This window comes from Neovison vison, chromosome 5 (genome assembly GCF_020171115.1).
Source record: "Neovison vison isolate M4711 chromosome 5, ASM_NN_V1, whole genome shotgun sequence".
NCBI classification, from domain to species: Eukaryota; Metazoa; Chordata; class Mammalia; order Carnivora; family Mustelidae; genus Neogale; species Neogale vison.
This window is the reverse complement of record NC_058095.1, coordinates 82,617,048-82,635,086: the sequence shown is the minus strand read 5'-3', so window position 1 is coordinate 82,635,086 and position 18,039 is coordinate 82,617,048. Positions and strand designations below refer to the sequence as shown.

Here is an 18,039-nt window from a genome sequence, read left to right as displayed (position 1 = left end):
CAGAAAGATTTAATCAAAGTTTTGTCGGAAGCAGAGAATTTGAAAATCAGTGACCAAAGATACTAGGGAAATAAGGATTAGACTATATCATAGTTATTTTAGTAGATAAAAGTATAGTAATTATAGCTTGGACCCAGGATTATTGGTATTTGATAGAATTGTTTTGTTACTAATTCAAAGGAAGACTTGTGTTTTTTTTTGTTTTTTCATTGTAAAGGATAAGTAGGTTAAATAAATAAGTACTATGAGTAAATTTTTAAAGGAGTACCACAAATTGGATGATTAATTTCCATTAAATTCTGAGGTAAGCATTAAATGGTTAGTGGGAGAGAAAAAACAAAATAAGTAATTTTTTCCCTAAAAGTTAGGTAAAAGTCACGAGAATTTAAAATTTCCTTTGTGTTATTCCATTGTGATAAAGCTCAGTAATCATACGAGTACTTTTTTTTTTTTTTTTTTAACTATTCTCTGTTTCCTACAGGTTCTTTGGCATGGATAAATGTTCAGTGAGAGGATTAGACTTGGATGAACAAACTCCTGTTTTATTAGAGCATAAAGCCATCGCAGCTAGTCTCATGGATATAGGAAATTCATTTGGTAACCCAGCTAGTCCTTTAGTTAACAGATGTAGAAATTCATCAGTAGAAGATGGTGATGATGATGATGAGGATGTCGTATTTATTGAATCTATACAACCTCCTTCGACTTCTACTCCAGCAATAGCTGATCAAAGAAATTTTATATTTGCTTCATCAAGAAATGAAAGGCTACAAGGAAACTATTCCATAATTCTTCCTGCCTCAAGAGATTTGCCTTCTCAGAAGGGAAATGTGAGTGAGACAATTGTTATCGATGATGAAGAGGACATAAAAACAGATGGAGGGGAAAAGAAAAATTCTTCCAATTTTGTTGAATGGGGACTTCCTGGAACTAAAAATAGAACCAAAGATTTGGATTTCTCCACTTCCAGTCTTTCAAGAAGTAAGGTAAATTCAGGAATGGGTAATAATGTTATCACTACAGAATCGACTCTGAAATTCCTATTACTAATGTTACAACCTTAGAAACAGATATAAGCTCTGTGAATGCTGGGCGAGATACGAACTTAATGATTACACATATAAAACAGCACTATAAAATACCAACTTGAGAGATGTCGCTAAAGGACTTCAGTCAAGTAATTTTGGTGTTAATATACAAACATACACCCCATCTTTGACTTCACAGACCAAGACTGCAGTAGGACCTTTTAATCCTGGTAGAATGAATGTGGCAGGAGATGAATTTCAGAATGGAGAATATGCAACTCATCATAGTCCTGGTAAGCAGTAAGTGATTTTATTTACCTTCTATATATGAAATACTTTATTTCTCTTGACTTCCATAGTAAGAATAAAATATATATATAAAATATTTTATACTTGATTTTACTTGGTCCCTGATTTTTCAGAAATTAAGTCTATTTTACCCAATGTGTTATACATCTGAAGTGTTTTATTTTTTATTTTTATTTATTTATTTTTTTTTAAAGATTTTATTTATTTATTTGAGAGAGAGACAGTGAGAGAGAGCATGAGCGAGGAGAAGGTCAGAGAGCGAAGCAGACTCCCCATGGAGCTGGGAGCCCGATGTGGGACTCGATCCCGGGACTCCAGGATCATGCCCTGAGCCGAAGGCAGTCGTCCAACCAACTGAGCCACCCAGGCGTCCCATCTGAAGTGTTTTAATTGAAAACTTCCATACTTCACTGCCACCACCCTGCTAACTAGTATCTTTATTTTAATGTAAAAATGATAGAATAAAAAAAATAGTGAAATGAAGAAATAAAGAAATATGTAATAATCGAATTTTATTTAATTTGTAATTACATAACGTGAAATTTCAATTTTTGCATGCGGGGTGGTTATTTTTGGACTTCTTGTCTCTGATTTTTTATTTTAAATCAGCATTTTATTAGTTGCTTTATCTTAAAAGTTGGTCAGCTTTCTTGCCCTTAAGTCAGAGCCCTGTATTTTTAAAACTTAGAGGGACAGGGTGCTTGGGTGGCTCAGTCAGTAAGTGCCTGCCTTCTGGGTCAGGGTCCTGGGGTCCTGGGATCAAGCCCCAGTTGGGCTTCCTGCTCAGTTGGGAGCCTGCTTCTCCCTCTCCCATGCTCCCTGCTTTTGTTCCCTCTCTTACTTACTTAGTCTGTGTGTGTGTGTCTTTCTCTCCCCCTCCCTCTCTGTCAAATAAATAAATCTTTAAAAAAAGAAAACAAAAAAAAAACCAATTTACATGGACCAACTTGTTCTGTTAAAATATAAATGAAAGCTGTTTAAAAAATTAGCATATCTTTTTGGTAGCTTTGTAATGAGTTAGTGTGGGGCTTTGAGAGTTTTAAATTTTGTTTAGGTACTGTTTTTTGGCTGTTCTAGTGCTTTATAAGCTGTTGACCAACTTAGAATTTTGGGAAAATTTTTAATAGTTTTTTTTTGTTTTGTTTTGTTTTTTTTAGATTTTATTTATTTATTTGACAGAGATCACAAGTAGGCAGAGAGGCAGACAGAGAAGAAGGGAAGCAGGCTTCCTTCTGAGCAGAGAGCCTGATGGAGGGCTCAATCCCATGACCTGAGCTGAAGGCAGAGGCTTTAACCCGCTGAGCCCCCCAGGCGCCCCAGAATTTTGGGAAATTCTAAAAAGTAGCTAAACATCAGATCCTCATTTACTCTTTTAATGGAATGCTAGAATTTTTTTCTTTCCTTTTTAAAATTAATCTTTTTGTGTAGTTATGAGAATACTATCTGATTATTACAGAACATTTGTAAGAAACATGGTTAGAAATAGAAAATATTGGTTACCATATCCCACTAACTAGCAGGGACTACTGTTAAAATTTTGGTTTCTTTGCTTGAATATAGTTTTTGCCTCTGTGGTTTTAAAAAATAAATTCAGAGCATATTATATATAGTTTTGTGTTCTGTTGGTTTACTTAATCTAAATTTTAATATGTCATTTTAGAAATAGAAGTTTCTGTGGGCCTCCTGGGTGGCACAGTTGATTTGGTGTCCCACTCTTGGTGTCTGCTCAGGTCATGATCTCAGGTATATTAGATTGAGCCCCACCACTCAATCCATAATCAGCTCTGACTCTGCTTGGGATACTCTCTCCCTCTGCCCCTCCCACTCATGCTCACACAGGTGCTCTTGTGCTTACGCGCTCGCTTTCTCTCTCTCTCTCTGTCTAAAATAGAAAGGTAGGGGCATCTGGGTGGCTCAGTCAGTTAAGTGGCTTCGGCTCAGATCATGATCCCACAGTCCTGGATCAAGCCCTTCATTAGGCTTCCTGCTCAGTGGAGAGCCTGCTTCTCCCTCTCTCCCTCTGCCTGCCACGCTGCCTACGTGGTGCACGCTCGCTCTCTGTCAAATAAATAAATTAAATCTTAAGAAAAAATTAAAGAAAAAAATAAATCTTTAAAAAATAAGTTTCTGGGCGCCTGGGTGGCTCAGTGGGTTAGGCCGCTGCCTTCGGCTCAGGTCATGATCTCAGGGTCCTGGGATCAAGGCCCACATCGGGCTCTCTGCTCAGCAGGGAGCCTGCTTCCTCCTCTCTCTCTGCCTGCCTCTCTGCCTGCTTGTGATCTCGCTCTGTCAAATAAATAAATAAAATCTTTAAAAAAAAAAAGTTTCTGTGTCCATAAAATACTTCTGCCTGAGATACCCATTCCTCTACTTTTTTTTTTTTTTCCCTATGGTTTCCCTCCCTGCCCCCAAGATTAATTCATCTGAAAGCATGAGTGACGGGGAGGGGCAGAGGGAGAAGCAGACCCCCTCTGAGCAGGGAGCGTGATGGGGGCTCAATTCCAGGACCTTGAGTTCATGACCTGAGCCAAAGGCAGATGCTTAACCAACTGAGCCACCTGGGTGTTCCTGTGATTTTCCATTTTTTTTTTTTTTTAAAGATTTTATTTATTTATTTGACAGAGAGAGATCACAAGTAGACGGAGAGAGAGGCAGTCACAGAGAGAGAGAGAGGGAAGCAGGCTCTCCCCGCTGAACAGAGAGCCCGATGCGGGACTCGATCCCAGGACCCTGGGATCATGACCTGAGCTGAAGGCAGCGGCTTAACCCACTGAGCCACCCAGGCGCCCTGATTTTCCATTTTTTTACTGTTGAAACTGTACACTAAACTATAGTGAAATTATTTTCAAAAATTTAGTGAACAGTGGCATTGTTTTACATTTCTGCAAATCTCTTTAAAGTCTGATGTTGTAGAAGACAGCAAGTATATGGTATCTTCTCACATCTATTTCTACATTGAATCTGTGCTGTATCTTGTTTTAAGTATAAAACAAAAATCTGCCCTCACATAGACATTTGGTTGTAGAGGAGAGCACTGTTCCAGATAATTATGGATAGTTGTGAGGTTTTTTAACACAGCACCAAAACTTGACAAACGGCAGTTTCTTAAAATTTGTTAACAGTGTAGAATCTGAAACCATCTAGTGAGGTTTTCATACTTTATTACATTAAGTTTCATTGATCTGTGAATGAATTTTTTACCTTTATATGTTTGGTAACATTGTGCTTTAGTCAGTTAAAAAATGTATATATTTGGGGGGGGCTTGGGAGAAGTGGGGTAGGGTTATGGACATTGGGGAGGGTATGTGCTTTTGGGTAAATTGAAAGGGGAAGTGAACCATGAGAGACTATGGACTCTGAAAAACAATCTGAGGGGTTTGAAGTGGCGAGGGGGGGGGTGGGAGGTTGGGGTACCAGGTGGTGGGTATTATAGAGGGCACGGCTTGCATGGAGCACTGGGTGTGGTGAAAAAATAATGAATACTGTTTTTCTGAAAATAAATAAATTGGAAAAAAAAGTATATATTTGGAAAATATTGATGAACTTATGAATGAACTTAGGAATGTTGACACTTTATTTTAAATGTTGACACTTAAGAAAGCTGTCAAGCTGACAGTAGTGGATACAGTTTTCAAAGACGCTAATTTTCACTTGAAAGCTCAAATTTTCTCAGCAACTAATACTATCATTTTTCTTGAAGTGAATTTTTCTTGATTTATTTTCAAGAAAATGTCAATAGCCAGTTTGTCATTTTTTCAAGTAAAAATGGTATTTCATGAAAAAGTAGTTCAGCTTGCAATCTAACTATTTTACAAGCACTTTTCCATTTTTCCTTCAGACAACCATTGTACTTCGGTATGAAACAGAGGTGGTTTATTTATGCTTTCCTGCTTATGCGTGTTTCTCTGTCATACAAAATATTAACATATAGTTGAAAGCTTAAACTTAGTAAAAGTAATAATAATTTTTACTATTTCATCACAGACATCTGTTGTATAATACATAAGTTTACTGGCTTTTGTGTCCTTAGTTCTTAGGAGAAAGACTAAATCCTTGGAATTTCCCTAGTATTGGGGTTGTGTTTTCTATTTATGAGCCCTTTGGATTGCACTTGAATTTGGGCTAAGACTTGGGTGAAGTGACAGAAAGGCTGAGGGAGGGTCTCCAGAAAAACCAACCATATGATTATAGAGTATTGGAGGTTTTAGCCAGTCAACCTCAAGGGAGGAGAGGGATGCTAGAGATTGAGTTCAGTAACATGCAGTTAGGCACCAATAAAAACTGTAGACCCCAAAGCTCAATGCAGCCTACTGGTTGGTGTGTTCATCAATGTGCCAGGTAGGAAATGCTACCTGATTCCATAGAGAGTAGGCACAGAATCTCTGTCGGGCCTTCTTAACCTCCTTTGTCTCTTAACCTCCTTTGTCTCTTCATTTGGTTGGTCCTGATTTGAATCCTTAATATTAAAACTGTGATTATAAGTATAGAGCTCTCCTAAGGCCCCTTGGAGGGGGCGGTCTTGGGAACCTCCCAGATTTATAGCTAGTTGGCCAGAAGTATGGGTGGCATCTGAAGTGACTGGCAGTCTTGGGGGATTATGCCTTTAAACCTGTGGGGTCCAATGCTAATTCCAAGTTAGTATCAGAATTGTATTCACCAGTTGGTGTTGCTACCATAAGTACAGGTGACACTTTTTCTTTATTGTAGGTGTGTGATAGTGAAGAAATACAATTTGGTTCAACTCCCAGCAGTTTACCTGTTACCGCTTTTGCACCATTATTGTAAATGCCAACACAGTGAAAAATGCTAAGAATGGTAGTATTATCTTGGAAATCGTTTGGCCTCACAGATCCCTGTTTCTTTCTTTTTCTAATACAGTGTTGAATAGAACTGGTAAGAGTATAAAAAGCCTTGCCTTGTTTTTGACCTGGAGTGAGGGAAGGAGGAGTATTTGACATTTCATCATATTAGCTCTCATCAAACAGAATTATCTTTTTTATATTTATATATCATTTAGTAGTTATTTGAAGTTGTTTCTAGTCTTTGCGATTGTAAAGAGGTTTTTCATGAATGTTTCTGCAAACTGGCACACTTCTCTTACTGAAAAAAGTTTCTATAGGTGGAATTGTAGGTCAAAGTGTCAACATGTTAAAAAAAAGACAGTGTCAACATATTTTTTTTTAAAGATTTTATGTATTTATTTTAGAGCATGTGTGTGCATGCACATGCGAGGAGGAAGAGGGAAAGGGAGAAGAGAGAATCCCAAGCAGACCTGGACTTGGGGCTTGATCCCATGACCCTAAGATCATGACCTGAGCCAAAACTAAGAGTGAGATGCCCAACTGACTGAGCCTCCCAAACACCCCATGTCAACATATTTTTAAAACTTTTGATGGTCAATGCAAAATTACCCCCCACCAAAAAATGGTATTACTTTCCTTACAGCATTAATTTTTCCGTATCATAAGTTTGAGGATAGGAGTATTATTTAATGTTTGCTAAACTGGTCCTTGGAAGGTGATGCCATCTTAATTTAATTTACACATCACTGAAGTTTTAAAAATTTATTTGCAAACTTTTTGTTCATGTTTGTCATCTATTTATAACTGTACATCTTTCATTTATTGAATAAGAATTAAATCTGAGCAATCATGTCATAAAAACTTGCGATCTCTAACAAAGGGTGTGTTAAACTTAAAAGCAATTGAAGACTTTAAATAGCGTCCGTTGAAAACTGTCCTTCAGAGGTGCCTGGGTCACTCATTCAGTTTTGAGTGTCAGCCTTTGGCTGTGGTCATGATCTCAGGGTCCTGGGATCGGGTTGGGTTCCTTGCTCAGTGGGGAGCCTGCTTCTCCCTTTGCTTGCCGCTCTCTTGCTTTCTCTCTGGCAAATAAATAAAATCTTTTAAAAAAAGAAGAAGAAGAAGAAAAACAAAATTGTCCTTTTGGATCTGTTTATTTCTCTTGCTCTTCTACCTATATTTTGTTCCATAATTCATTCTTAAATTGTAGATGTTTACTTGTATAAGCATGAATTCCATCTTTTGTACACATAAGCTCTGGACTTAAAACCAGAAACTTTTCCACCTGTTTCTTAATGTTTGCTTTCACCATTTTTCACCTTCTAGATAAGTTGATGAAGTTGGGTATTTATTGGAAAATGTGTATAAATAAGATGCTTTTCTTTTTTAAAGATTTTGTTTCTTTGACAGAGTGTACACAGGGGGAATGGGAGGGAGAGGAACAAGGGGGCTCCTGCTGAGCAGAGAGCCCAACATGGGGGCTCGATCCCAGAACCCTGGGATTGTGAATCTGAGCTGAAGGCAGACGCTTAACAGACTGAGCCACTCAGACACCCCAAAGATGATTTTCAGTGTAAAGCATAGCATGGGGGACACCTGGGTGGCTCAGTCACTTGGGCATCTGACTCGTGAGTTCAAGCCCTGCATTGGGCTCCATGGAGCCTACTTTAAAAATAAATAAATAAAAGTATAGCATAGATTGATGCTATGGAAAAGCATACTATAGTTAGATGCTATACTATACTATATATTTCACTCAAATTGTGGGCATAAATGAAACTTGAAAATGTTATTTAGAAGTAGTTTCAATTAGTCTTGGCTTGTCAGCTCTTTATCTCACTAATTCAGAAGTGTATTTTACATTTCTATATTTTCTTATAATGTGAAGTATGGGTGATTTTAAAATGTAACAGAAAAGAAGCACAGAATAGCTCACTTGACATTCATCTAAATGGAGATGTTCTTAGATTACATACATTTAAACTATTTTGTTTGATTCATGGCAACAAATTTCTATTATTTATGAAGTATGCATGAATTTGCAACATTCCTGAGTTCTCTAAAATTATATTTTGGGGGGCAAAAGTTACAGAAGTATAGTCTTTAAATAATAACACTTAGTATGGAATTCTAAAAAGAATGTTTACCAAGTTGTCAGGTGAAAAGTGATGGTGAAGTTCTTTTTGAAGCTTTCTTAAATGTTAAGTCAGCTGTCAAAAGAACAGTCTCTGTCATTGTTGCTGATTTTCTCTAACTTTGATGTAGAGTAGTAAACGTTGTCTAATTTTAATATTGGCCCTAGGTTTTGTTTTTGCTTGCTGTTAGCATTAGTAAAACTAAATTCTCCCAGACTTGTAGAAGCAGATGGCACCAACTTTATTATTATTATTATTTTGTTACTTTGAGTCAGAGTGTCTTACTTTAGTTTCTTTTGGGGGGGGGTTCTTTATTATTTAAATTCAGTTAAGTAACATACAGTGTATTATTAGTTTCAGAGGTAGAGTTCAGTGATTCATCAGTTGCGTAGAACACCCAGTGCTCATTCCATCAAGTGCCCCGGCTTAATGCCTATCCCCCAGGTACCGCACCTACCTCCCTTCCAGCAGCCCACAGTTTGTTTCCTATGATTAAGAGTCTCTTACAGTTTGTCTCCCTCTCTGATTTCATCCTGTTTTATTTTTCCTGGGTTTGTTTCTTTTAGTAATTAGCCTCATGCTGTATGTGTTCTTTGATTGCTTGTTGGAGGTGTTCTCGGCCTAGTACAATCTTTGATCCATGATATATGCCACAGAATTAGTGTCACTGTGTGGAATGCTTCATTCTGCTGTTATAATTATGCCCACTTTTGCACACAAACTTGAGCACAGGGGCTGAAATTTGAGGGGAAAGTTGTCAGTTTGAGTCCTCATCAATCTGTGGTGAAGGCGTATTGACTTGGCTGGTGGCAGGCTGTGGCATGCTCACTCGGGCAAGAGGTCCGCGGCTGGACTGTGGATTTAGGACCCACAGGCCGATGGCATCCTGGGTGACAGGGACATGGCTGGTTTTGCTTTTAACTTTTGTTTTTCTGGGAAACTCTACCTCTTCTTCTAAATGAAAACCTTGCTGGATAGAGTATTTTTGGCTCTACATTTTTTCCTTTTAGCCTTTGGAATTTATCATGCCACTTTCTTCTGACCTGTAGAGTTTCTGCTGAAAAAGCCGCTGATAGCTGTTTGGGGTTTCTCTTGTATGTCACTGCTTTCCTTTCTCTTGCTGCTTTTAAAATTCTGTCTTTATCGCTACTTTTGGCCATCTTAATTACTTTGTGTCTTGGTGCAAACCTCTTTGGGTTGGTTTTGTTGGGGGCTCTCTCTGCCTCCTGGATCTGGATTTCTCTTTCCTTCCCCCGATTCAGGAAGTTCTTAGCTATTCTTTCTTCAGACAAATCTGCCCCCTTTCCTCGCTCTTCTCCTTCTGGGATCCCTGTCATGCGACTGTTATGCTTGACATTGTCGCTGAGTTCCCTGGGTCTATTCTCATTTTGTGTATTCCCCCCCCCCAATCTGCTTAGCTTGATTATTTTCCATAACTCTGTCCTGATGGACAGGTGGCTGATCCATTCTTCTACTTCCTCTTGTTTGCTATTTATTCCAGGTGGTCTATTTTTATTTCTGTCCAGTAGCTCTAATTCGTTCTTTGAGGCTGCTGTCTCTTGGTGGAGGGACTCATGAAGGTTCTGCACTCCTTTCTCAATTCCAGATGCTCTTTATGAATGTTACTTTAAATTCAGTATCAGACATGTTTCTTTCTTTCTTTTTTTTTTTTAAATTTTTATTTACTTATTTGACAGAGATCACAAGTAGGCAGAGAAGGGGGGGGACCAGGCTTCCTGCTGAGCAGAGAGCCAAATGTGGGGCTCCATCCCAGGACCCTGGGATCATGACCTGAGCCAAAGGTAGAGGATTAACCCATTGAGCCACTAAGGTGCCCCTCAGACATGTTTCTTATCTCCATTTTGCTTAGGTCTCTTGCTCTGATTGGTTTCTGTTCTTTCATCTGGGACATATTCCTCTGTATCCTCATTCTGTCTGTTGCTGTGTCTATTTCTGTGTTAGGAAAGTAAGCCATGTCTCCCACACTTGAAAGTAGTAGCTTTATGATAAAAAGGTCCTGCAGTTCAATGTCCGCTGTTCCCCAGAGCCTGGTACTTCAGGGGTGTCTCCTACGTATGTTGCTCCAGGGGTGTTCTACTGTTGTGGTGGAGCTGTGTTGCCTTTAGTCCTGCCCGCGATGGCTCTCTGCCTGTTGTGGGCACAGTCTGGTCCCCGTGGTGTTAGTGGGCCAGTCGGGGGCCGCCTGCCTTGGGTTTGAGTTGAGTCAGACCAGTTGTCCACCAGAGATGAAGTAGCCCGGATTGCAGACACTTTCCCTGTATTGTCCCCTAAGAAGCTTTTGGTGGTGGGTGGTGCTTGCAGGCAGATTGGCGTGTGGTTGTCCTCCACTCTCCCGGGGCAGGACTCTCTCTCTCTAGGTGTGCTTGCCCTCCTCTGGGATGCTCACCAACTGTCAGGCTTGTGGCAGTGCTTTGATGGATCTTGCCGAGAGCAGTCGGAGATGGTGGATCTGTTTTGCTGTGGCCTCTTGTCTATGTCAGGCAGTGAAAAGTCTTTTTTCCCCCTTTAGTTTCTGTGTGCTTTCTACTTCTATAAGTAGAAGGATTTCCAAAACGGGGGAAAAAAAATAAGAAAATGAAGGTTTCTGGAGTTGAATTACAAATAAATCTAGGGCTTACATATTCAAATTTCATCATACAGAATTATGGCTCTGCATAAAATACACATAAACCTTTGCATTTCATCTTATGAAAATAGGATGATATCCATTAGAATGGACCTTTGAGTCATTTAATCCTTTCATTAACTTCTAGCGTTGACTTTTTCAGCAAAAGTTTTCTACTCATTACAAATCTTTATATAAACAGCAAAAAACTCATCACATAAAATACCTTTATGTAGAAATCGCTCTTGCATCTGTTTTATTTTTATTGCATTATAGTCATTTGTGGCTATTATTCTGATACTAGGGCATTCTATTTCTGATAATTAAAGACTAGGTAATTCCAGTCCCTTTTGCAGAAAGGTATTGGGGAAGAGGGGCAAAATATGTAAAATATGCATCAGAAGCATCACAGAGCATAAATACAGTGGGAAAATTAACGTCCTAAGATCTAAGAGAAGGAGTCCAGAGAAGTAATCTGTCATTTGATGCCGCTTTTCTCTTATGGGTGCATAGTTCTAGAAAAAAACAGAGGAAGGCTGTAAGAACTTTCAACAGATTCACAGGGGTTCACAAAGAGGGATACTGGTAGAAAAAACAAACAGCACCCCCCCCCCACCCGAAAACTACTTCCAACCTCTGGCTTGGGTTGCTGACATAATATAGAGCCTCAGCTTTTTCTGTAAGCACAATAAAAAGTAATCAGGAACATTAGGAGACAAGGCCATATCATGGAAAATGAAAAGACAGTAGAGGTGAACCTACAAGGGACCTAATAATAGGATTATTAGATAAAGATTTTAAGGAACTGCATTTTAACTGCAGGTTGGGCATAGCTGAAGAAGAGTATAAGTGAATTGGAAGAAATAAGAAAAAGTCCGGACTGAATCATAGAAAGATGGAAAACCAGAAAAGAATGTAAAATGTCTGTGATACTGACAAAAAGCCCCATGTGTTTAATGTTCCAGGAGGAGGAGGAGAGAAATGAGACAGAAGAGGTACAATTGAGAATTTTCTAAAATGGCAAAAAAAACACATTAGCCTACAAGTTCAAGAACATTTGCAAACCACATGCAGGATAAATACCTTAAGAGACCATTAAAGACGTGTACAGAAATCATAGTCAAAATTTGTAGCAATCAAATGTCCATCAACAGGATTGATAAATAGTTCTAGCCACACAGTGGAATATTAACTGCACGTAATATGACTGAACCTTACAGACAAGATGTTGAGTTAACCACAAAATTGTACATACTGTATGATTTTCAGTGTATGTGAATTTCAAAATAAGAGAAAACTAATCTTTGAAGTTCGAATAGGGATGGCTTACAAGAAAAGAAGGAAAATTTTTTTTTTTTTTCAGAAATGTGTTTTCTCACCACAATTCTTTTTTTTTTTTTAAAGATTTTATTTTTATTTGACAGAGAGAGATCACAAGTAGGCAGAGAGGCAGGCAGAGAGAGAGAGAGGAGGAAGCAGGCTCCCTGCTGAGCAGAGAGCCCGATGTGGGACTCGATCCCAGGACCCTGAGATCATGACCTGAGCTGAAGGCAGCGGCTTAACCCACTGAACCACCCAGGGCCCGAAATTTTTTTTTTTTTTTTAAGATTTTTAAAAATTTACTTACTTGACAGAGATCACAAGTAGGCAGAGAGGCAGACAGAGAGAGAGGAGGAAGCAGGCTCCCGGCGGAGCAGAGAGCCCGATGCGGGACTCAATCCCATGACACTGGGATCATGACCTGAGCCAAAGGCAGAGGCCTTAACCCATTGAGCCACCCAGGTGCCCCGAAAAGAAGGAAATTATTGAGAAAAGACAAGGCTTCTGGGATATTGGACTTTTTCTGTTTGTTGATGTGGATGGTGGTCAGGTCATATATTCACTGTAAAAAGTTTAATTGAGCCATGTGCCTGGGTGGCTCATTTGTTGAGCATCCAACTCTTCATATGGGTTCGTTCAGGTTAGGATCTCAGTCGAGGGCGCCTGGGTGGCTCAGTGGGTTAAGCCGCTGTCTTCGGCTCAGGTCATGATCTCAGGGTCCTGGGATCGAGTCCCGCATCGGGCTCTCTGCTCCGCAGGGAGCCTGCTTCCTTCTCTCTCTCTCTTTGCCTGCTTGTGATCTCTCTCTGTCAAATAAATAAAATAAAATCTTTAAATTAAAAAAAAAAAGTTTAAAAAAAAAGGATCTCAGTCGAGATTGAGCCCCGTGTCAGGCTCTGCATTGGATGTGGAGCCTGCTTCACATTCTCTCTTTCCCTTTCCCCCTTTCTCTCTCTCTCAAAAAAAAAAAAAAAAAGACTTTAAAAAATTTAATTGAGCTCCACACATAAAGATTTATAAACCTTTATGTGTACATTATTCTTTAACAGTCCAAAAAAAAAAAAAAAAACCACCAAAAGTGGATTTGGTGTCTCTTTATGTGAGACACCCAAAGAACTTTTCAGATTAGCAGACCAACACTATAGTAGAAATGCTGAAATATTTTTAAGCAGAAGAGTTTAGATGTGAGAACAAATGAGTAACGTCTAAAAGTCAGTAGGGTATCTAGTATTTATTAAGCTTTGGATAAATCATGTAACTTCTAGGACTCAGTTTTCCTTGTATATAACCAGGATTTGGACTAAGTAACCTACTAGGGCCCTTCTCCTCTTAAAACATTCTTAGGATAGGACATGGAAGAATTTGATTAAAAGGTTAAGTTTAAGCTGGAGATACAAATACCAAAAATAAAATGAAATTTTAAAATTGATGAAATAAGAAAATTTGAAATTTAGAGAAATAAAACAGTTGTGCTATTAACAAAGGAAGCATTTGTTTTATTTATATAGCCACCAGAGCTACTGTGAAAAAGAAATTTCAGAATCTTGGGGCACCTGGCTGGCTTAGTTTGAAGAGCATTTGACTCTTAATCTCAGGGTTGTGAATTCAAACCCCATGTTAGATGTAGATATTTAAAAATAAAATATTTTTTAAAATTTTCAGGGGGCGTCTGGGTGGCTAAGTTGTTAAGCATTTGCCTTCGACTAAGGTCATGATCCCAGAGTCTTGCGATCAAGCCCCACATCAGGCTCCCTGCTCAGCGGGAAGCCTGCTTCTCCCTCTCCCACTCCTCCTGCTTGTGTTCCCTCTCTCTGTGTCTTCTATCAAATAAATAAAGTCTAAAAACTTTTTTTCAGAATCTAATTATTGTCCTAAGCAGCTGTCTCACATTCCATAATTATATATATGTATAAATATGCTGTCTTTATGGATATGTCCACAAAATTTAAAAGCCCAGTATTTTTTGCTCAGAGTTTTTATTTCTCCCGTATTTTTAAAAGATTTGTTTGTCTTTATATTTTTTAAAGATTATTTATTTATTTATTTGACAGAGAGAGAGAGAACGCAACAGGGGGAGTGACAGGCATAAGGAGAGGGAGAAGCAGGCTTTCTGTTGAGTGGGAAACCCTCTGTGGGGCTTGATTCCGGAACCCTGGGATCATGACCTGAGCTGAAGGCAGCCGCTTAACTGATGAGCCAGGGGCATCTATTTATTTATTTTTAGAGAGAACGGATGTGCCCATGGGGGAAGGGGCAGAGAGGTGTTTTTTTTTTCTTTTAGATTTTATTTATTTGAGGGGCACCTGGGTGGCTCAGTGGGTTAAGCAGCTGCCTTCGGCTCGGGTCATGATCTCAGGGTCCTGGGATCGATCCCTGCATTGGGCTCTCTGCTCAGCGGGGAGCCTGCTTCCTCCTCTCTCTCTGCCTGCCTCTCTGCCTGCTTGTCATCTCTCTCTCTGTCAAATAAATAAATAAAATTAAATTTAAAAAAGATTTTATTTATGTGAGAGAATGGTACAGAAAGAGAGCAAGAGTAGGGGGAGGGGCAGAGGAGGAAGCAAACTCCCTGCTGACAAGGATCATGACCTGAGCCAGGGCAGCTAGTTAACCATCTGAGTCACCCAGGCACCCCTATTTCTCCCATTTTAATGCTAATGACAAATCTTGTAATTGTTGCTATTTTTTAATCCTTGTTTTTATTCAATCTAGTGTGGCATCCAGATGATATATAAAAAAGTGCTCCCCGAGTGCAACCTATGTTTGTTCTATAGATGAATCTGTAATTTTATTTTCTTTAGAGTAGTTCAGAAGTAAGAAAATTTATCAGTAATGAAACTTAGCCCTAGGTGATAAAAAAAACCTTTTTTTTTAAATTATTTTTTAAAATTTTTTAATTTATTTGACAAAAGAGATCACAAGTAGGCAGAGAGGCAGACAGAGAGAGGGGGGGAAGCAGGCTCCTCGCTGAGCAGACAACCCAATGCGGGGCTCCATCCCAGGACCCTGGGATCATGACCTGAGCCGAAGGCAGAGGCTTTAACCCACTGAGCCACCCAGTGCCCCCTAAAAAACTTTTATTATACTACATTCCATATTTGCCAGCTTGTCATTCTGTAGAATGAAAGAATTGTATTTGTTATCTGTTTTATTTTTGCTTGTTAGATGGTAGTATCTTGGGCGCCTAGGTGGCTCAGTCGGTGAAGCATCTGCCTTTGGGGGGTGCCTGGGTGGCTCAGTGGATTAAAGCCTCTGCCTTCGGCTCAGGTCATGATCCCAGGGTTGTGGGATGGAGCCCCGAATCAGGCTCTCTGCTCAGTGGGGGTCCTGCTTCCTCCTTTCTATCTGCCTGCCTCTCGGCCTACTTGTGATCTTTGTCAAATAAATTTAAGTAAAATCTTTTTTAAAAAAAGGCATCTGCCTTTTGCTCAGGTCATGATCCCAGGATCCTGAGATCAAGTCCTGCATCAGGCTCCCTGCTCAGCGGGGAGTCTGCTTCTTCCTCTGTCCTCCCGCTACCCCCTCCACCACTGGTGCACGCACGCATTCTCTCTCTCTTGTCTCTCTCTTGTAAAAATAAATACATCTTTTTATAAAGATAAAGGTATCTTGAAATAGTACAAAGAAAATAAGAAGCAGTAGGTAGGAATTTAGGAATGAAAATATAGTTCTCCATATTAATCCTGTGAGAGGCCTTTGGGGGCAGTAGATCTCTCACTAATGACAGAAGCTTTTTTTCCCCCCTCTTTTTTTTTTTTTTTAATTTATTTTTTATTTTGGAGAGAGAGTGCCTAATGGAGGGTGGGTGGGGGCTGGAGGAGAGGAAGAGGCTGAGAACTTCCAGGCAAAGTCCTGGCAGAGCTCAGAGCCTGACCTGGGGCTAGATCCTACCATGAGATCACGACCTGAGCTAAAATCAAGAGTTGGATGCTCCACCAACTGAACCACCGAGGCCCTCCTAAAAAAACTGTTTTTGAAGATAGTGATAGAATAGTTCAGTACTCTGGGGCCTCAAAGCTTCACCATCATGCAGGAGTTAGAAATGGAGAACTTTACACCCCTCCCTAGACCTGTTGATTTTGAATGAATGGATTTATATTTATATAGATGGCGTGTATGAATGTACATGTATATACATGTGTGTGTATAAATGCATATTATATATATGATTTTATTTCTGAGTAATCTCTACATCCATCATGGGGCTCAAGTTCACAAACCCGAGATCAAAAGTCACATGCTCTACCAACTGAGACAGTCAGGCACCCCTAGAATCTCTGTTTAAAAAAGATTCCCGAGTGGGGCGCCTGGGTGGCTCAGTGGGTTAAGCCGCTGCCTTCGGCTCAGGTCATGATCTCAGGGTCCTGGGATCGAGTCCCACATCGGGCTCTCTGCTCAGCAGGGAGCCTGCTTCCCTCCTCTCTCTCTCTGCCTGCCTCGCTGCCTCTCGCTGTGATCTCTCTCTGTCAAATAAATAAAATCTTGAAAAAAAAATTTATTAAAAAAAATAAAAATAAAAAAGATTCCCGAGTGATCTCATGAATGTTAAAGTTTGAGAAACACTGTTACCTTTACAAGCTAACAGTATATGATGGAGGAGTCCCTGTCGTGAAGTTAGGAAAACTTGAGTCTTCCCAGATAATCCTATCACTTGTATTAATGATTATGGAATAATATTTAGAAGGCTGAGAAGGAATTGTAGAAATAGTTGCTTTAAAAAGTGTTTGGAGTGGGGAGTGCCTGGATGGCTAAGTTGGTTAAACTTGTGCCTTCAGCTTAGGTAATAATCCTGTGGTCCTGGAATTGAGCCCTGCATCAGGCTCCCTGCTCATTAGGAAGCCTGCTTTTCCCTCTCCCACTCCCCCTGCCTGTATTCCCTCTCTTGCTGTGTCTCTCTCTGTTAAATAAATAAAATACTAAGAAAAAGAGAAAGAGAGAGAGAGATGCATTTTGAACTTGGGGTCTCTGACTTAAGTGATGATTACCGCATTACCTGATTCAAGAGTCAACACATACTAAATTTTCACAATAGAGTATCGTTCACTATGAATACAAAGTGGAGGGGGTACCTCTGTGGCTCAGATGGTTAAGAAACCAACTCTTGATTTTGGCTCAGGTCATGATGTCAGGATCATGAGATTGAGTGTCCCACATCCATTCCCACCTCCATCAGGCTCCTTGCTGGGCTTGGAGCCTGCTTAAGATTCTTCCTCACCAAAAAAACAACCCCAAAGTGAAGCATTCCCCTGGGATTGTACAACAGTGCTGCCTGGCTTTAACCACTTGTTTATAGGGCTTCGTCATTATTCTGTTAAACTTACGCAAAATGAAAATTGAACATATTTTTCTGATGTGAATTTTGACTTGTTTCATGACTTTTTCTTGTGTGTTTTGTTTTCAAGATTCTTGGATCTCCCAGTCAGCATCATTTCCCCGTAATCAGAAACAGCCAGGTGTGGATTCTTTAGCACCAGTGGCCTCCCTTCCTAAACAGATTTTCCAGTCTTCAGTCCAACAGCAACTTACAAAACCAGCTAAAATCACTTGTGCACACTGCAGAAAACCTTTACAGAAGGGACAGACAGCTTATCAACGAAAAGGATCAGTTCACCTCTTTTGTTCTACCACCTGCCTTTCTTCTTTCTCTCATAAGCGCACTCCAAAGAAACGCAATGTTACAAGTAAAAAGTAAGCTTTACTTTTCAACATGGCTTCAAATAGTTGAATTCTGGCAGTATAGATGTATGTTGAATGTAATTGGAGAGCTACACAGATTCATGGATACAGTTGTTGCAAAGGTATCTTCAGGTTTTTTGAGCTTG

At 39.7% G+C, this 18,039-nt stretch overlaps 1 protein-coding gene across 8 annotated transcripts in view; it reads left to right on the top strand.

Moving 5' to 3' along the window:
• ZMYM5 (zinc finger MYM-type containing 5) overlaps positions 1-18,039 on the top strand; it is a 40,525-nt gene that overhangs the window by 7,897 nt on the left and 14,589 nt on the right. For 5 of the 8 annotated variants that reach the window (XM_044249377.1, XM_044249374.1, XM_044249376.1 and 2 more), the window contains exons 3-5: positions 482-986; positions 1,228-1,321; positions 17,620-17,905. In XM_044249377.1, the coding sequence (XP_044105312.1) occupies positions 492-986; positions 1,228-1,321; positions 17,620-17,905 (875 nt within the window). In that variant the 5' untranslated portion in view covers positions 482-491. Of the gene's footprint in view, positions 1-481; positions 987-1,227; positions 1,329-11,722; positions 12,287-17,619; positions 17,906-18,039 lie in introns of those variants that run through there. The other 3 variants (XM_044249380.1, XM_044249381.1, XM_044249379.1) reach the window with 3 other exon arrangements.